At 39.8% G+C, this 21,808-nt stretch overlaps 1 protein-coding gene across 1 annotated transcript in view; it reads left to right on the top strand.

Moving 5' to 3' along the window:
• LOC143353980 (protein O-mannosyl-transferase TMTC1-like) overlaps positions 1-21,808 on the top strand; it is a 428,910-nt gene that overhangs the window by 265,632 nt on the left and 141,470 nt on the right. The window contains exon 6 of the mRNA XM_076787624.1: positions 2,807-2,910. Coding sequence (XP_076643739.1) covers positions 2,807-2,910 — 104 coding nt within the window. The remainder of the gene's footprint in view (positions 1-2,806; positions 2,911-21,808) is intronic.

Below are 21,808 nucleotides of genomic sequence, written 5' to 3'. Positions count from 1 at the left end.
TTATGATTTTTCAACCTTTTTATCTGAGCCTATAACGATAATTTAAAAAATGCGCTTTGTTGATTTCGGTAACTTTATGGTAACTTTGTGTCAATAGGATAGGTCTGAATATGTCAGAATGATTGAAAACAAATGTTATGTGTACATAGTCTAAAAGGTGATATTTCAGGCATTTTTAGATAAAGGTTTAATCAGTATACATTACTTTTTGTTAAATATGGAAAATCTTTAATATGGAAGGAAACAGAGTGAATTATAGGCATTTTATGCTTTTTTCTTCCAAAAGCTGTTGGAGCTTGGTTTTTCATTCACCCTATTAACTAGACATTACACCCTCAGATTTTCATATGTTTAGGTCAATACAAAATTCCCATAATGACAAAAGCTTTAACTCTGTGGTGGACGTAAAAAATCATATTTAAAATTTTCACCGAAAAACGCAAGTTGCGTGGAAGATGGACAAAGATTATAGAACAAAATGGCACTTACAATAATTCAATAAATGTATATCGTAATTTAAATGTACTGCGTTTGAGTTTTCCTTAAAAATCGGCACGAACTTTCCGGACAACCCAATATATGTATGACGCGGTCATCTGTGACGCCACTGAATTGTTTTGGACTTCTGCCTGTCGCAAGTGACGGAGTATCACTTCGCCGTGAAATCTGGTCGACGGACTTTGCTACTCCTGTGTTTAATGCAGCGTGATGGATTGTTGTCTGCCTCAGTCTACAAGTAGCGAAGGAAATCGTGCCCGAGCCTCCGTTCTGTGGATACGTTAGATTTAACAGCACATGTTGTGCATTAAGCGTAATCTCTTCGCAAATGTTAGCTGGCCGTGGCTAAAATCCGAGCAGAACCTCTTTCATCAATATTTAGTTGTAGTCATTAGTTACTGTTTCGTTTAATGAGTACAAGCAAGCCACTGAATATCGAGTTTCTGCGTAATAGCTTCGAATAAACAGAAAGGTTTGTAAATTATATAAATGTAATGATACATATAAAAAATGATTAATTTGAAATAGAAAACTAAGAAGAAAAGAAATAACAAGTTGCACAGTGTAAACGTTTTATTAGTTTGTATTTTAAATGAGCGGTTAATTCCGACAATGTTAGGCGAAATCAAGCTAATCTCTAATAAGGGTGTGCGAGAACCCGAAATATCGGGTCGGGTCGGGAACACGAAATTTTTTCGGGTTCAGGACGGGTACCTGAAAGGGTCGGGATTCTCAAAATAATCGGGATTCCCTAAAGAATCGTGAATTATTTTCAAGAGTGTCATATGTTACATTCTCGAAATTTTCGGGAAACCCGATTCTTTCGGAAATCTTGAAATTTTCGGGAATCTCGAAATTTTCGGGATCGCGACACACCGCTGGTAATCTCCTACGAGCAAATGTGTCAGTCGGTTCTTGTTTTCCGTCTTCCTACCGAACTAATGAAAGCTTCGAATGATTTCTAGTAGCGAGTCATCGAGCTACAAGGGTCCTCGAAAGAGGCTCCTCGGCAATCGGAATTCCCTTTTGCTTCGCCCTTATTCGTCTTTCAAGTTATGTAAACTCTACGTAGAAAATTCGCGTTTCAGAACCGGCCGAGTAACAAAGAAACGGAGCACAGCGAATTTCGTGTGGGATTTGCTGAATCTTGCCGACAGATGTATATTCAAAGGATAACGAAATGATTGAAATCAATGATCCTATTTTACGAGTGAGTTGAGCCCCCAGGAATCACAAAATGGGTTGATAAATATTTACCGTACACCGTCCGGGTTTATAATCCATCTCTCTTCCCTAATAATTGTTTCAAACGTCGATTCGCTGCGAAATGATTTCATCGGGTTCCAAATTCTTTTCAGCGTAGCTTCGCGTACCATAAAAATGGTTAAAACGTTAAGCGAAATCAAATATTTGAATACACCATTCGATATACGTGTACAATATTTGGCCGTAGGACAGTGTTTTCAGTCTACGCGGATTTGTTTAAATGATATTTAGCGAAATTGATAGTGAAAGCTTTTACACGCCAGCGATTAATTTAATCGTTTAAACTATCGTTTGAATAGCACGGAGCATACAACAAATTTAAACGTAAAACAACAGGCTGTCGCTCCACAGTTGTACGAAATGACGAAAGCTTGTTATTTGATATCAACGATCGAACAATAGGATTAGTCGCTACGGCCAGACGAAAAAATTGTTTTATTCGCTATGAAATCCGGACAGCATGTTTCAAGATTCAAGATCTCATATTCTCGGTATATTGTAAATAAAATCAGATTGGTAGTGAAAAAACTTTCCCAGAATTTTTTAAGAGAACGGTTGCGTTTTGACCCATCGTTCCCTTTGCACTTTCTACCCTTGAGACGAGTAGAGTGCGACGCAATAAAAAAAATCGTTGACCTTTTGACCTTGCGATTCAAGTTCAAGGTTAATTTTGCGGAACTTTTTTTACATCAGTTGCCACCAATCCGGGGATGTAGAATCACGCTATGATAGTCGCGACATATAATTTTTTTACATCCTGTACATGTTTGTCACGAAGTTTTTACCGTCTGAAACCGTGCGCACGTGTGCAAGCAAAAGATAAGCAAGACCGCAGTCGGTGTAAATTTTTCTTTGTAACGACTACATGCGTCCGCAACGATTAATTGCGATTGCGCGAAAAAATACATATTTGGAGAGACTTTCGAGAGAAAGAGAGAATGAGAAAGAGAGAGAGGGGTGGGGGGGGGGCACTGCCGTGTAAATACGCGGCCGAGACACTTACCGTTTGCCAGCCTTATTAAAGGATTTCTTTTATTTACAGTTCGGTGTGCTGTTGGTTGTGCGACTCGCCCTCCTTCACGGCGCTTTGCCGAAGTTCTCGCCGCAGGATAATCCGGCAGCATTTCATCCCTGTTTCCACGTCAGGTGAGTATCCGCATAAGTCCTTTATGCCGCGCGAGTTGTAACAAGGTTTACAATTACAATGTTGCAAAACTCGTGGGCGATTGTAGGCGCACGGACACTGTCGTGCCACAGTCGCACGTCCGCGAAACAACCATCCCACGCTGGATTAACGCGATATCAAAGTGCCGCCGCGAACGAAACGTAAGGCGACGCGATGCTCCGGCCGTATGGATTTCCGGATTATATGTATCTCTGCGTTTCATACCTTTGACACGATTAACGCTGTCGCGTTCCAACTTCTTTGGATCACTGAGCAAACGAATTCGTAATCACGCCCGAAATCCGCGCTGCGCACAGGTGATTTGAAAAGTGCTAGTGCATCAAACAATTACGCGTAAATAGCGAATACGCGTACGATTCGAGCAGACATTTTAGCCGCTTCACATACAGTGCCGAACACATTCGCGCAACCCGGATGTTCGTAAAGTAAATTTGCAAATAATGTGATCCTCTGTTTTTAATGTTTTTGTAAAATATAACTTTTGACTGTAACCCTTAACGTACCAATGCCGCCATACAAGCGGCGTGGCACTTTTACTTACCGGTTCCAATGCCGCGTACATTCCGGCAAAAATAAAAAAAATATAAATATATATAAAATAAAATATAAATATTTTCCTTTTTATAGTTGCTATAAAATGGTTGAGTCCACAGTTTCTCTTCGTATGAAAAATAGCTTGGACCTACTGGGAAATAAACTTGAAATCTTTCCGGACCATTAAGGGTTAAAGTTTAAGTATACCATGAATTTTGAAGATGGGTACAATAGAGGAGAATATCAAAATACACATAAAGGTCCGTTCTATTATTGCACAAGGTGTCCCAAAAAGTATCGAGAACCCTGAAAGGGTTGATTCCTGAGGTGGTTCTAAGCACCATTTCCCTTGTCGTTTTGTGCTGGAGCGTTTTGTTTTCGAGTTGTTAACGAAAAACACGAACCAATCAGTGTAGCGTGGAGTAGGGATATCACGTGGTCCCTACAAGTTTGTCACTGCCATCTCGTGATAGATGATTAGTACTAGGCACCCAAGTCCTTAAAGAAATCTCATGCCTCATGCCTCATGCTGTTAATTTCTCATGAAATTAACACTATTGCTACCGCGACCGGTCAAATGACCATTTTTAAAATTTCGATTAGAATTTCCTATATACAACGTAATTGAATCGCCTTTAAACTTCACGACTTTTGCTAAAATATGCGTATAATACATTTGTCAATATTCACTTCTTTTTTAATTGTTTATTTTCTGAGAAAAATTTGTAGTCTTTCTTACCTACCACGACCGGTCATTTGACCGGTAGAACGATTTATATCTTTTTGTAATAGTATTCATTCAAAGACTCAATTCCGAAACTATAAAGTCGTTACAAACGAAAGGTAATGCAGTTGTGGCATGATTTTAGCCGAAAAGTGCCTTCCAGGGACTGTTTTACGGCACTTCAAAGTGTTTACAGTTCTCGCTCGCCTATCGGCCTCGCGGTGTTTATTTGCCTGAGTGGTATCCGAAGCGGTCCAGAACGTCGGATTTTTTTACATCGTCTTATCGACTATGAGTGTAAAATAAATAAAATCATAGCCAAAGGGGATGCCCAGACGTTTTCTCACGAATTCAAATCAGTAAAGTCTTGTGACCTGAACAGAGAGCATCAAAACGTGAAAGTTACAAGGAGCATATTCGGCAGTCTTTTACTATTTTGTATTTTTATTCTATTATTATTCAACTTTTACTTTATATTGTGTTACGTGTTATAAATGTCATTTTCAAAAAAGTGAACAAACCAACAATACTTCGTAGTAACTTTCACTTTTTATCTTTTGTTCATTTTCTTATCCATCTTAATTTACATTTTTATATTTTAGTTTTTATTTTATCCCTTGAATATTCATTCCCACAATGTCAAGACGTTCGAAGAGTGTAAATTTATTATTAGAGGAAATAAATAATATTGATGAAGTGCGTTCCGAAGATGATCAGCAAATTTTTGATATTGAAAATAACAACGCGGAAAAGTATGATCTATTTGAGTCCAACTCGAACACCGATGAGGACGAAGAGAATGTTATTTTTAGTTAGTTCCGATAGTGAGAATGAGGAAGAGGTAATCGAAACTGCTGTAGGCGGAACTGTTTGGCAAGAAGTAAAAGAAGGGTCTAATCCTGGAAGAGCACCTATTCATAATATTTTTAGGGGAACATCAGGCCCAACAGGGTATAGTAAACGAAATATTATGCGATGAAAACGAATAAAATGTACATTGTATACTCCTAAATAAAAGAAACTATATTTTTATACTGTCAAATTGGCTATTATCTTCATTCTATATTAAAAAATATAAGTTGTGCTAAAGACCGGACATTTGACCGGTCGCGGTAGGAATAGGTATACGTGAAGTGCTAAAAATCGGGCACTTTACATTTAATAACCTAGTAAAACGCCTGGGTGGTGTCCCGTTAGGTATCTCCTAGTTCTAGAGCGTCGGTCGAATCTGGCCTCGATGATGAGGTCTCCGGGTCCATGGGCGGGTTAAACCGACCGCCTCGGCTTCAACTTTTCCGGTTGCTTACTCCTGCCCACCTCGGCCATTTCGATGGATGAAACGCGGCAAGAGGATGGTGCGGAGATCATGGAGGCACCATCAAAGAGCCGGCGCTCGTTCGACTTTTCAAAAATGTTCTCGGTGTGCTCGCGGGAGACGGGGGCACACTCATAGGAGGAGGACTCTCGTTCGCAACAGCCGGAAAGACCGTCCGTTCGATTTCCGATCATTTTCTTGCCGGGTTCTTTGGGATGTTCCGCGCCGTTCGTCGCCGTGCTCGCGTTTACCTTACTCTGGCTGTTTTGCACGAGGAAAAAGCCGTGGCGAAGGAAAGGTAGAAGATGCAGTCAGCCTGCTCTTCTCCCTCATTCCGTGGTGCCTCGAATGCTCAACGAAAAATTCCGAAATATACGACTCGATTTTACGGGCCGACGGACGTGTCCGGCAAATCCGATTCCGCTATCTCCCCGAAGACTGACGATATCGACTGTACCCGGGTAGCTATCCCGCGGCAAGAAAGGAATATGTCCCGATGGTTTACGCGGCCGGGAAAATAGAACCGGCCCCGATGTAACGGTCCATTTCAATATCTCGATATGACGCGGTACACTTCCTTCTCGACCGGCTACGCCGCGCTGGAACATCCGCGCCGTTTCCGACTAGTATCGACGGAAGAATTATTGTATTATTCGTGGAAGAGAATGTGCTCGCCTCCGCGTTCGATTCTGCTACCCTGTTTGTGACCGAGTGTTTGTCACGTTCCGCAGGAGGGTGTCCTGTCGTTCGGGAACGAATGACCAACGGAAACCGATACCGTGATCACGCTCTTGATATGCTGGCTGTCGTTTCTGCTGAGTTTTTTCGCCGGGACACAGACGCTTCCCGGTAACGAATATTACGCGCGCCGGTGAATACGGTACCGCGAAGCGACAAGCTGGCTAGGCAAAGGAATGCGGGTCTGAATCGTATCAAATCGTTCCAGCGCGTGTCTTGTTATTGGCCGAAACGGTACCAGCCACAAGTCAGATTGCTGCACAAAGACTATGAAAGCACCAAAGCTAATCCCACTTGCGCCCATCACTACCCGCTAGTCCGCCATTTCTGCACCGGCCTTGTTTGCTTTCACATTAATAAGGTAATTACGGAGATGTAGCAAATGTTAGCAAAATCGTATTTACGAGATCTCATGTTGTAACCAGACTTTCTATGCGTTTAGGTTAAACTTTAACTTAGGGGGCCACAAATTTTGGGCTTTTTAAAATATAATCCCGTGGACTTTGACGAGAAACTGTCAAAAATCCTAGTTTTAACGTTAGGAATTCACTGGTTCAAAAGTGATGCGTGTTTAAAGTTGGCCGATTTTAAGCGTTTTTGACAGGTAAGTTCGGCCGGTCCTCTCCACGCCTCCGCGCAAACCTAACTCCGTCCAACCTTCTCGCGACTCCGGTGATTGGACAATGTCCGAGTACATACCAATGTGGCGGTGCTCTTACCAAAATCCTTTGAAGCCGCTCAACCTTAAACACGCATAACTTTTTAACCACTGAATTCCTACCGTTAAAATGTGGACTTTTGTCATTTTCTCGTCAAAATCTACGGGATTATATTTTTAAAAAATCCAGAATTTGTGGTCCCCTAAGTTGAAGTATAGCCTACTTTAATGCATAACAAAAATTACCTACATTTATTGCAAGATACAAAAGCTACGTGAACATTTAATTGTGTTCGATAGTCCCGACAGTTTTCTATACTCCCGATTTGCGTCAATACAAGCTTCTCTGTCCCGAGATCTTGGCAAAGGAACCAGAAAAAAAAGGAAAGAACAAGAATGGAAAAGCGAGGAAGTCATGTAATCCCATTAGGGAAACAATAAAAATGCAGCTGCTGCTGCTATCCTGCAATCTAATTCGCGTGTCCCAACGTTTTGTTGTCCCTCGACTCTATCGATTCTGCATTTGCCGAGCTCCATTCATCTTCGATATAAACTCGTCGAATATACCAGATCGAACCAGCGAACTTACAATAGCAAAAAACTCGAGCTCGTTACTCGCCGACGGTGGAGTCAGGAATCGAAGTACAGCCGCTTTACTTAGCAGAAGTATAGCGTGCCCGGTAATTTTAGCATATTGAAATATTGTTCTGTTCTTTCAGTCCGGTTCCGTTCCGTTCCGTTCTGTCGTATCAGCGTTATCGGGAGGGTACCGATTTCTTCCCGAACTCTGTATCGGCATTCATTCTGTTTCCCCCGCGGTTGCCTTGCCCAAAGTTCGCCCTCTCGTTTCCGTTGTCTCGCCCCTATCCTCCACCGTTAGCCAACCGAGCGAACCGGTCGGAGGGGGCGCTCTTCGCTTCTGCCCAGGCTGGAGAAGATATTATGCGAAATACTTTCTGCCTGGCATCGGGAAACCGACTGGGAATATTTTACGAGATGTATAATTTGGCCGGATGTACCGTCGTTTCACGGAATTTACGATCGCTTGAACCCATACCGGACCAACGTTCGAGGAGGCTCGCAAGTGTTGCGCGCCCATTCTCGGTTCCACGGTGTTGGCCACGCCACGTTTCGGTTTTCGCCCGATTCCATCGCTGATTCCGGTTTCATATGTGCCCGACACGTGTCTCTCGATGACGGTGCAAACCGAGCGAATTCGAACACGATATCTCGCCTTTTCGCTGCTAACAGATTTAGTGCGAACTGTCTGACCACGTGGCGCGAGCCATTTTTGATGATTACAGTGGCGAGCAAAGGTGTAAACACACTTCGCTAGTTTTATATAAAACGTGATAGTACAACCTCTTTTTCAATTGAATGATAAGGATTAGGTACTAATAATTACAAAATGAATAGGATAAAAAAAACACACCAGTTTATTTTCGTTAATATTAACAATATACGGAATATTTATCGAAAATAGGGATTGAAAACAATTTTTACAGTTTTGCACTTGAATTGTGCTCGTCGAAATAAAGCTTTAAATTAATATTTTGTCCATTTTCCTTTACTTTTTGTACTGCTTCTAGCCTGCGTGGCATACTATCTATTAAATTTTTAATAATTTTCGTCGTAATGTTGTATCATTCTTGTTCTGTCCTTTTCCACAATTTATGAACACCTGGAAGGTGGATTGTCACATTTTGCTAGGTTTCTTTACACAATTAACCACAAATTTTCGATTGGATTCATATCTGGACTTTTTGCTGCCCACTTCATCACAGAAAACTTTTCATTTCTTAGCCAGGTTTTTACTATCTTTGCAGTATGCTTGGGGTCCACGTCTTGTTGAAATACTACTTCATCTTCAGCAAATTCAATAGAATTAACAACAGAAGGTAAATTATTTTGCAAAATATTTAAATAATGCTCTTCGCACATGATACCTTCTATCCGAACTAAGGGACCAGCACCCTTATGAGTAAAACAACCCCAACACATAATTGAGTCACCCCCGAACTTCATAGTTTGTTTCATGCTACTTGCTTGATTACTATTTTCGGATGAAGTCCAGTACCAAGACCTTCCATCAGATTCAAATCTATTAATTTTTGTTTCGTCAGACCATATAACTCTTTTCCAATCTTCTATTGTCCACTCTTTGTAATGTATGAGCAATTGTGCAATTTGACGTGCAGCTCTGTCAGAAACAAGTTGCGGTCTACCGTTTCTTGAAGAAGTTGACATTTCCAGTTGAAGTTGGTTTTCTTTATTCTTGCAACCATCGTATGACTTACACCACATTTTACTACAATTTGACGTAGTGAAAAACCTTTATCGCACAATGAAATGATACTGTTTCTTTAATCTGCACTAAGTGGTTTCATCATGACTTACGCGTGTCAACTTTCAAATAGGAGAAAAACTGTGTAAACATCAGTCTAAACGTGTTTTACTACAGTTGGCTATCAGTGTTTGTTAACAATTTCATTTCCCTAGAATTTGTCTACTATCAACCGTTTCTGATGAAACGTGCAAAACTGTAAACATTGCTTCAAATCCTTATTTTTGTAAAATATTATATATATATATATATATACATATTGTTAATATTGTCTAACATAAACTGTTATGTTTTGTTTGCCTTATTACTCAATTGAAAAATAGCAGATATTATTACGTTTTACATAAAACTAACGAAGTGTGTTTACACTTTTGCTCGTCACTGTACATGGAAAAGGGTTCTCTGAAAGTCGCTCTAATTACAAGTAGAGAAAAGTGGCCAAATATGGGGAGGGTCGGGAAAGGATGTGGGACGTTTACACCATTTTGGGACACCCTGTACACATATGGAATATAATAGTTTACGAAACATTAAAGTTGTTTTTTAAGAGAACGGTTGACCGGGGACCTATGGTTCCTATTAGTTGAGACTTTTGTTCTTCGCAATGAGTACTATAGTAGGCAATAAAAAAATATTTGACCTTGAAAGAAGGGTCAAGATCAATTGTCGAGGTGCAGCATCACGCTATAGTGGTCGTGACATACAATTTCGAAACTGCCTGTACAGAGGCATTTAAAGTGTAGGAACATGAAATTCCGTCAGAAATCAGATAATGAATCAATCTAAATAATAGACGGTATTTATTATTTCTAAATAATAGACGGTTATTTTATAGGAAAAAGGTCTAGCCTAAGTTTCTTCGATATCGCAGTAACTATGTGCCAGGCTCGTTGATATTTCATCGTCGCAATCGTGCTTTTACTCTTCCTACAGTGTAATGCTCTGTTTTAGTGATTGAAGGTAATTGTAGCAGTCGTAATTTCAAAGGTTGATGGGTTTTAATGAATTTGGATTTTCCCACAGAAATATGCAGAAACATTAAAGTTTAAATATCGCTCTTTAGCGAACGGGCGCTTTGCAAGGCCAGCCGATGGTGTCGGACAAAAGTGGCCGGGGCAATGTAAATTCCGCCGAGGCCGGTTATTTTCGCAAAATGCTGCAATTATGACTTTATTGCGACATGCACGGAACTACAATTTTGGTCGTGGGCTCGGCCAAGTTTCGCGTTATTTTCGCCTCTGCGATGATGAGCGGCAACTACAATAAAATTTCTTCAGGAACGACTCCCTTTGACGATATTAAATGCAACATTTGTTCCAAGTAGTGCGCGTATATTACATTTAAACGGGAGAAACTGCGTTTCCGTTCTTCATGCCTGACTGCGAAGTATGCGTTCGCTTCACGATCGTCGTGTCGAAAACGATTAACGATATTCTCGTACGAGGTACAACAGTCTAATCTCTAAACGTGTACTGTAACAAACGAATCTGGGAAGAAAATTATTTAACCAGAATAAAAATATTTAAAAAGTTTGTTACAGTTCCATGTCGCCTCGTAAAGGGGACTTTCAACTGTACAATTACTAATAAATTTAAATCGAAAATTTAATTCTAAAGTTTGATAGAATTTTATACGGTATTTACAGTGTCTACTCGATAATTGTCCAAAACACGGGTCTGGTCAGGGACAATGATCGGCTAGAAGATACTATTGCTTGATCCACTGCCGAACATAGAGAACGTAGAGGGTATATCCGTGTGAGTCCACTACTAATCCAATAACAAAACTTCTTTATTTGTTGCAATATTCTTTTATGGGACTCTCACCAACATAATTCCGAGGATAGGTCATTCGAGCTTCGCGGCCCCGCACGAGTTATACTCTGCGGTAGTGGGGATAGTTCTGGGACAATTATAGGCTAGATGTTTCGGACATTTATCGAATAAAGACTGTGTTTGTTTTTGATCTACAAAGATTATTACCACTGAAAATGGGATTTTATTTGATTCCATTTTCTTAACACTGCCGACCGGTAGCCTATTAATCGGTTTTTTGTCCTCGGCGCTTACCGACCGGTAACCTATTAATTTATTAGTTTATTAGTTTCTTAGTTTGTTAGTCTATTACATCTGCTAACAGAATGTGGTTACCCTGTTTTTGTATCTAGCGTTTATACTCCTTCAGCGTCTGACCTGTATAGTGTAATCTGACCGTTAATCGGTTGGCACGGCAACCGAAACAGAGCCGGTGTCAGGGAAGTATTTGTGGTCGAATGATCGGTAAGAAGTGTGTAGGATGTTCCCAGCGGTACCGGTCGGTAAAGCGTTAAAATTGTTTACAAAAATTGAAAAGTGCACAAAAATCGGCAGTCTACTAATGACACTGTCCAACATCAATTTTGTGTTTCGTAAAGTCATCCCGCTCCATCAGCCTCTGTTTTTGGAAAAAATACAAATCTTCGACGTTAAGAATTTTATATTCATAGATCGAAATGGACGCAACCCCTTCATGGATTAACGTCGAAAGCCACTGATCGAAGCGTTTGAGGAGTCACGTAGAATTTGTGCAATCTAGATAGAGTGTTTCTGTTAGCTGCGATTAATTCCTCGTGCTATAGAAGCTGCAACGTATTTCGCTCAATGATATTGCATTCCTGTATCGGGGTGGGACTGTGTAAAATATTAACAGCGGAGGGTGCTGCCGTTGGAAGCCAGTCGAATGTGTTTCGAGTGTTTCGCATATCGAACAAAGCTCCCGCGAATTTTCGCGGGGATCCCCGATTTTACCGGTTTCGTTTTGGACATAGAATGGTACCGCCCGAAGGAAAATGAATGGCCGACCAATTGAATTTTGTTTTCGTCGGAATGGCCGATAGAAACGTATGAACGCCTTTCGGTGGGGCTTCCGAATTTATGGACTTTTCCCTTCTTTTGCAATTCACCTGCGTGGACCCTGTTCGTTCATTTTCATACGAATGCCCGCAATTACGAAAAATATTGGGGCTTCCTGTACTTTGAGTCAGACGAATTCAAAATGCCGGAAACAGATATTTCTGTGGACATGCATGGAAAAGTTATAGCGTATAAAAAGGCTAGCAGAAAATATACCATTATTTCAGTTGACCTATACAGAACAAATATTCTTTCATGTTCAACTTGAATGCAATTCCGCTTAAAAAGCTTTGAGTCGTTTTAATAAGCGTAAAAAGAAACAGTTTTGCAATGTTTTACATTTTCTTGGAAAGCTTCAGATTGAAGATAAATATGAAAATTCTTTTTCAATTTAAAGTTCTATTTAAATCGTAATATAATTCATGTAAAATAGGGAGTGTTAATTCGTTTCATTTGTTCAACAATTATTTTAAACATATGTACTATCTTTCTAGGTTGGTAATTCTCTCAGTGTTTTTTCGGAAGTTGTTATCATCAAAAACTTTGAATAAACTCCGATTGTTTGAATTCCTCGTGAATGTATAGTCAGACAAAAAAGTTTCCGCACAGCCTTCAAAATGGAGTAACCTTTTTGAATAGTTGACCAAATTACTTAAGTTCTTGTAAGGACTGGTTTATCATATAATGTATAAAAATAATTAAGAGAATAATAATTTTTTCCAAAATTTTTCCACAGCTCAGCCAGTGAGGTACAGTGAATTCGCGATATATGTCAACAACACAGGTCTTACCAGCGTCGTGTATCGTCCCGAGTAGTGGGGAGAATTCCGCGACGTTTATCATCCAGGCTTTGGCGACATATATAGAGAAATCACTGTAATCCTTTTGTAAACGTCTCAAAAGAACTCGAATCGCATGATCTCATTTTAAAAGAGATATTCTGTTTCAAAGAGTATACGGAAATTTTTTTTACTATTTTCCAATTGTACTTTGCTTTAATCTTCTGAGCTAAATATTTTTTAGAAGAGGAAGATATTACAAATATTTCGTTTCTTGTCAAACATTCGATTCGTCTGTTAAACAGTTTCAGGACTAGAAAAATAATTCACTAATGTTCGTGCGAACCGCAACATATTTCAATTCAAACAAACTTCCATACATCAGGTGTAGGTAAAAGCCACAATGTACTTCAGGTAAACTGCGACAAGAAAATGAAACCATCTTGAAAAAGTTTGGGCCGCTTTGAAAACGTTTAACGAGCATCACCGCCGGATGAAATTGCATTTTCCTTAGTCTTTTCAGAAAGTTTCTTAATACATCGTGAAACATTTTTTTTACGGGTCGGCAGCCGGTTTGAAAATATCCGGCCGTAAATTGTACGTAAATCTTGGCCGGTGGAATTTTTCGCAGTTCGACGATTGCCGGTCGTAATAGAGAGCGGAGGGGGCTCTTCACGGTTTAACAACTATTCAGCCGGACTGGAAATTCCCATGTACCTTACATTTAATACTTTTCCCGGGCGCTCGGTTTATAACTAAGTATACAACGTTATGAATACTGTGTTTCACGTGCGCGAGCACGCCGAGCTCCGAGGCTCGAGCCGGCGCGGCGGACTCGGAATGATTTTACGCAGGTTATTACCGCAGCCTATTGCATTCTTAAATCGCCGCGGAAGTTGTTCGAATTTATTCATCGCGTTCCCGGCCAGAAGCTCCTGTTTACGTTTGTACGTTTGAAGCGCCTCGCGATGGGATTTATACGCTCGTGAACCGACTTATTACGCACGGTGCCGTAAAAGGTCCCCGAGCGAGAAGAATGGCTCTCGAACAGTTAAAATTATTATCGCTCGCAAAAAAAGTTCCGTCCGAAGTGCCACTGGAGAAATTACCGAAAGACACGGTTTAGTAAATGAACCATATAAAATAGAACTTAATCCTTATGTTCCTCGTTGCTCGTTTAACTCGCTCCAAGTTACCGACAGTTAGCGTGCTAAACGTGATGGAACACGAAGCCTAACAGCCAGGTTATTTTCCCTTCTAATAGATTTTTCGTTGCGTCCAGTTCTTTGAGAAGAGTGGAGCATCACATTTTAATTCGTGTACAGGGTGTTTCAAAATTATGTATCGCGACCACTATAACGTGATTCTCTGAATAGGTTGAGATCTGTTGAAAAACTGACTGAAAAATTGACCTTGCCCCTTTTTCAAGGTCAAACATTTTTTTATTGCATCCTATAGTACCGAGCGTCGCACAGTGGGCAATTTGGACGAAATCGAATTCAAAATCAAAGAACTTTCGATAGAAATGAGGTAGAGCGATGAAATTTTTTTTAAATGAAAGCTGAAACTTTGTAGAATATGGGAAAAATAGGGAGATTATTACCATCCAATCATTTCAACGAAAAAATGACTTCATTAGTTTTTGTCACAAAAATCTATTTTTTGCAAAATTCTGAGGTCGTAGACAAATTTTGGGACCAGATTTGAAATCAGCGTGAAAAAATCTATGGGAAATGATGTATAGTATGTTAAAAAAAAATTTTTTCCGCGCGTGGTATTGGAAAAACCATAATTTTCTTGAAATTGTGCAAGTTTAACGAATTTTCTCAAGGTTAAAAAACGTTCGTACCATAATCTCCCTATTTTTCCCATATTCTACAAAGATGCAGCTTTCATTTAAAAAAAATTTCATCGCTCTACCTCATTCCTATCGAAAGTTCCTTGATTTTGAATCCGATTTTGTCCAAATTGCCCACTGTGCGTCGTAGGAGGGGAAGGAGTAGGGAGACAAGTCTTTATCTGGCGACTATACCCAGGCCGAACGAGCGTATCGAAGGGCCGGAGCGCGATACAGTGAATTCTCAATATATTATATGTCAACAATACGGGCATTGCCAGCGTCTTAGATCGTTCAGGAGACATACCCGAGCCGTGTTACACTCCTCGGCATCCGAGGCATCTCGAGCTTCGAGGCCCCTCACGGGGTACACCCCATTGTAGTGAGGATAATTCCGCGACATTTATCATCCAGATCCTAGCGACATACAGAAAGCCGATAAAGTAGAATCGGCTACCCCGTACAGTGATTTCTCTATATACAGTAAGGAGCATAACTGAACCAATAACCACAACTTTTATGTAAATTATTATTTATTGCTAGGAATATAGAAGAATAACAAAAAAGAAACATTATAATTATTTTTATCATAGTTAGAAGTAACTGAAGAATACATTGACTCGGTTTTGCACCACGTTCAATACTTGGTAATATTTAATATATTATTTATTTTTAATATTTCGTCCACAGCCCTTTTGCTTGTAAAACTGCACTAATTCGCTTTGGCATACTTTCTACTAATTTTTTACAATAATCCGGAGATATTTGTCCCCACTGTACTTGAATTCTATCATTCAAATCTGTGATTGATGTTGGTTGGGAGTCATATGAAGCCAGAAGCCGTCTTTTTAGTAAACCCCATAGATTCTCTGTTCTGTATTCTCTATGATATTTTTCAGCAAATTCCAAACGAAGTTTAATATTCTTTTTCGATAAAATTAGCTTCTTTTTTTTCTTAATGCATCTAATCTCACCTCGTTTGAGAGTTCTTCGTGCTGTCCACTGGCTTATTTGTATATTCGTATCTTCTTTTAATAATTTTGCAGCCATATTGAAGCTTCACCATGCTGCTTCATCCTGCGGTGATAAGTTCTTTGGTCTTCCTCCAACATTCAATAATATAGCTTTGCAGTATTTTTTTCTTATTCTCTGCACTGTCGATTGACTAACACTGCAGTTTTTCGCCGTCTTAAGCGTTGACAAACCGTTATTCAAAAGAGAAATTACTTTTTTTAAACAATTTGGAGCAATTGATTTCATATTTATTCCTACTTCACTTGCGTGCTTTTCCGTTCGACTGACTGCGAAGAACCGAGTGTTAAGATGTAGAATATTTTGTAAACATACATACCAAAGTGCTAGATGTAAACATACTACTAGAACATTCCACGTACACATTTCTTCTACGGACCGGTGCAAAACCGAGTCAATCTACTTTGTTCGTCATTGCTAAACGAGGAAACATTAGTTATTGAAAAAAATGTCTTCTGTTACTTCAAACTATGATAAAAATAATTATAATATTTATTTTTTGTTATTCTTCTATATTCCTAGCAATAAATAATGATTTACACAAAAGTTGTGGTTATTAGTTCAGTTATGCTCCTTACTGTATATAGAGAAATCACTGTACGAGGGTAGCCGATTCTACGCGTGGGGGAATATCGTCGTAGAAGGGGAAGGTGGGGACTCCAAGTAGTGGGGATAACTACACGCATTCAAAGGGGGAATAAAGGCAACATTTCCGCGAGCAATACTGTAATAAAAACACGCGCGTGCCTGTTGCGACCCAGCAGCAGGGTTTGCGGTTCGCACAGTCGTAGAGAGACGTGACGAAAGAAGTTTCGCTCAACGAGACGTAGTTTGACACCTTAACCTAATAAATGGACCGGGTTGCGGAAGTTCCGGTGGTGACGGGAGATCGAGTTTCGCTACATCTCTGTGAAGGAACTTCCAGCCAGGCGGGAATTAATCGTTCGCCGATCGATCGTTGGAGGGGACACGGCGCGGTGCGGCGCGGCGTTGTTTGCACCTCGTCCGTCGTTTCCTCGTCATCGTCTCGTGATCCCTTTGTGCCGGCGACTCTCGTCGAAACGACCGAAAGGACCGCTGGAATATGACGCTGGGCGACGCCGCGACGGCAAGCGTCGCGACGCCCCGCGTGTAATTTATGAACGAAGTTCGGTACGCGCGCCGAGTAAACTTCAATTTTCTCGTGCTCCCGCGGGTACGCGACTGGACGAGCAAGTAAATTTTCAGATTGCATTTGTTGTTTCCGTGTCTCTAACCTGGTCATCGCCAAGAAAAATTCGCATTCCTCGGCGCTGAGTGCCGGCGGATTACCCGGCCAGCGTTTCCACCCACGCTTCCCGCCCGAGCAAGCACTATCGCACTTATTTATTTACATGCTCGTGGAGGAACATTCTATTACATTGCGCCTTGTAATACAATTAACTCGTTCAGCGAACGCAGGTTCATTTTGACCACGTTGTAGCGGGAGTTATTTATTTAGGCGATTGCGTACTAGACTACAATATGTGAGATTGCTGCTTCCACTGCTCGAGGATACGTTTTCGAAGCAATAATCTTTAGTTACTCACTATACACGCTGGAAATACCATCCCGTTAACGTTTATTTTTCCTGGAGGAGTGGAAAATTATAGAGGGTGCGGCCGAAGTACATGTACAAGCGAGCATGAGCTGATTCTTTACAAAAAAAAAGGAAACAATATAGAATAAAAATTTTACATCCGAATCAGCGTTTTTGAGGAAATCGAGTTTGAGAGTGCAGCGAATACGCGTCTTATTCGATTGGAATTATCTGACGCGTCTGATCATAACCAACCAATTCTACTTTCTGAATATACTATAGCAGGCCCGGGCAACTTCTGCCCCGCTGTGTGTAAAATTGAAATAGCACATGTATTCATAGAGACATATATCAATACAAATTTGTACCGATATTATTTCAATTTTTACACGTCCACAGTACTGCGATTATAATTCTATAAACAAATATATAGCTCCTGTAATTTCGATAATTTTTACTTCAAAAAAATCACACATCTACTTCAAATGCCAATACTCGTCTATGCAAAGTCCCAATGCAAACGGTTCAATAGTTTTTCCGAGAAAAGTTCCTAAATATTTGTGCAAAAACGTCCCCGAAAATCAGAATACTCCCTCGGTACGCGTCATCGTGTCAGCTCGGTTGAGCTGAATTCAGAAACGTAACAAAAGAATTGAACGCAATTCTTACGTAGTACATCACTATGATCGTTTATCGTGAGACCGACATCTATCCAGTTCTCGAACCCTGAAACAAGGGGCCAACCACGGAATCGACGTGTGTAACCGCGGTCGTTCGCAGGGCGTGCCGAATCGTTGCGTGTAAATTTCCGTCGGATGGATAAATTTCGTTCGATACAACGGAAGAAATTTATTCGTCGTAAAGTCTTTTATGGCAGAAATAAAAGTCCCCCGTGAACAAATTCTTCCCGTGAAAAACGTCTGTTTTTATTTCTCTCGCGCCCGGCACCGTCTCTATCACTCTCTCGGCCCCTCCTCGCCACCCTGCTATGATGCATTTTGTAGGATACGGTACAACCGGCATATAAACAATTTTAACGGACGGCTATGGCTCTGTTATGCAATCTCTGAAATTTAGAGTAGGTTACACATATATACGGGTACAGTCATTTCGCGATATATTTTATTTCGAGGGAACACTTTAAATCGCTTTTCCCTCCGATTAACCAGACAGGATCGTCGAAATCCCAGATATCGGCCGATTCGGGGGATTAAATAATTTCGCAATTTCAATCCGCGTATATCGCTTTATTCACTTCGTGTTGCAGCACAAAATTTTAGTCGATGTTGAATAACTCCTTCGGTATATTTTTACCTGTTTTGAGGGGTTGCATATCTTAGAACGGTTAACAAATGTTAATAAACGAACGGGTAATAAATGAGACGGGCATCCTGTATGTATAAAATTATGTGTCTCTAAAAAATCAATACATACATCTTTTTATATGATATTTCAATAGTATTTGTTAAAAAATTCAGTGAAATGTTTTAAAAATAGAAGGAGGTGGCAGCCATTTTCCCAATTTTGCATCTCTGCAAAGCACCGTGTTTGGTAGCGTATCTCCGTAGGATTTTATGTAATATACATTTTTTAAAACTTACTTTGACCTAGTTTAATGCCCCCTAGAAACCGATTTTGAAGAAAATAAATTTTTGAAGAAGCTACAGCTACAGCTATTTGAATTCGAATGTATAATTTTTGATACATTTTTCAGCTTGAAAATCGAAACTGTCGACTGTTGGTAAATAATTAATGTATTAAAAAATGCAATATTATTGCAGTTTATATTTTATAGTTGTATAAATTATATAAGATTTTCGGCTAATACTGGTACCAACGCATGTGTCAGGCACCATTATTTTTAACCATTGACCAGAGATAACCGCATATCAAAGCGAAAAAGTTTGACTTTTATAAGTCCCAGATTTCAAAGTCTGTGTAGGGAACGGAAAAGGATCTTGTAAAATAAAATTTCTTCATGCGAGATTTATTTTCGGAAAAACGCAATTCAGATATCTGTCAAGAACGCTCCTGTACCATCGACCGACGGATTTCGCTGTATTTTGTCTATTCATGTTTGTGAGCTTTGCTAGTGTGTGTGTGTGTGCACGATAAAGTGAATATCGACGATATAGAGTACAACAAAGAAGAGGAAAACTTCTACCGATGGAAGTAAGACAATAGTGCTACCGGTGCAAAGCTATCCATAGCATTTGATATATTTATAAACACAAACGTAAAGATGACAGTCTAGAACGAGATCCGACAAGCTGAAACGGAAAAGTACATAAGTACCAAGTGAATATTCAAAGTCGATTTTCTCGAATATCATTCTACATAGTCTATTCGTCGTACGTAGAAACACACTGTCTAGAGAGTGTTGCCGATCTGGTGGTACCAGCCGAAGAAGATGAATCTACCTGAAAAATAAGTTAAAAAAATTAGAATAAAATTTTTTCATTTAAGGCCTCGTTTTCGAGTAAATCGATCTGTCAGATTCGTACGCTTTTGTATACTGTCTTCATACGAGCTCTTATGTTCATGCCCGCAGAACATGATTGTGCAGCTCCAACTGCCGATTCGATTTCTTACATACATTAGGTACTAATTGTAAGAGATACTTATATATCGAAGTAAAATTATTTTATTTTTTATATATTTGTTTTTGCAATTTGGATCATAAGCTCGATTACTGCTAACGCTGAGTCAAGTTAGCACAAGATTAGCTCGAACAAATGTGATATGACAAAAATGAGTGGGTGCAATTTGGAATAGTGAAAAGATTAAAAGACTTTAAGAGTATATTAATGTATTATTTTCACTGCATTCAAATTATTAGTGAAAAATATAAATTTGTATCTAGCTCCTTGCAATTAATGCACGAACTTTTTATTTTGCATAAAGATCCGGCGTTATATTATTATAAAAACATTTTCAATTGAAGTATCGGTGGAGTTGGTAAGAATGACAACGTAGCGTATCAGAGTGCGAGTTGCGAGAGTTGGCAGCGCACAGTGGTCTAAAACGCGAAATTTAGTGACATTTTGATATAACTTCTAAACTATTAAAGATATCGAAGTGATATTTGGGGTGTACAATAGTAACAAGTAATCTTTTTTAATGCTGCATAATGTACCATACTTTTTGTTTATTTAATAGCTTTTAATAGCTTAAAAATAATTGGAAATAATTCTTGCACGATTATATAGGAGAAAGTGTGCTGCACATATTCCATTTTGTAAAATTCCATGATCTCTTCTGTCTTAGATGATATACTGAACTAATGGACAAAGTATACTGAGGTATCCGAGATGGGAAATAATTCTTACATGATTGTGTAGAAGAAAGTATGCTGAAAATACTCCATTTTGTAAAATTCTATGATCTCGTATGATACAGAAGATATTCCTTGTGAAGTCTTAATAATTTTGAAAATTTTCTACATTGCATTTAGTATAACATGTTTAATACATTATGAATAGTAATTTTGAATCGACAATGGTAATTTACAGCTTAAAGATAAACCTTTCATTTAAAAAAAAAAATTGGAAGGAAAATATTAAAAAGGATGGTCAGGGCATCTGAAAGAAGAAAAGCAATTTTATTCCATGAGAAAGGCTGTCATCAAAACTTTCAACTTTAACCGTTTATTACAGTAATGGTATTTATTAAATTTGATTAATTTTTTCATTTTCAACGTTGATGGATATTTAGAAAGCAGTAAGCATTCAACGTAAGTCAATATGAGACAGTTGATTTTTTGGCAAAATGTCACTAAATTTCGCCAGTTTTAGTTGAACCAGTGGTAAACAAACAGTGCGTTCTACAATTAAACTAATCTCTTACCGGTAGAAAAATAGTTCACAACGTGGAGTTAGATGTTTGACAAGTTCGAAAAACGATCGCGGGGCGTGGAAGCCAGGTATTTGAGCGTTCGAAGGAAAATTCAATATTCGCGAATCGCGTTCGCGAGACCGTAAAGAGCTCGAGGGGCAGAGCTTGAAACACAATAGCCGTGGAATCAATGCTGGCCGAGTGCTCTCGTGGAAAACATCTTCTGGCGTTGATTTAAGCACAGCTGCTCCCCCCACCCGCCACCCCATCCCTCCCCTCCCGTACTTCCTCATCCACCGAATTTACGATTTAAACGGCACTTTTATACACGCGTATTCAGAGCGGCACCAGGTTCGAGCATGAATTCATAGACGCCTCTTTCTTTGCCGAGTGCTTTTCCTATAGCGAGCGCCTCGCACTCGTCCAGCGATTTATGTTGCCGTTCGAGCACCTGCGACGCGGAGCCGCGCAGCTACGAAATTTCAGCCCCGGTGTCTACCCGGGCCGCACGCGAGATCACGGCGCGGATTACGACACCGAAACACTCGGCTGTAAATAATTAACGCTAATCGTAAATTTACCTCCCGTGTAAATCGCTCTCTTAAACGTTACCC

The sequence above is a fragment of the Halictus rubicundus genome, chromosome 5 (genome assembly GCF_050948215.1).
Source record: "Halictus rubicundus isolate RS-2024b chromosome 5, iyHalRubi1_principal, whole genome shotgun sequence".
Classification (NCBI taxonomy): Eukaryota; Metazoa; Arthropoda; class Insecta; order Hymenoptera; family Halictidae; genus Halictus; species Halictus rubicundus.
Note: the sequence above shows the minus strand (reverse complement) of the source record. Positions and strands in the feature narration are given on the sequence as shown.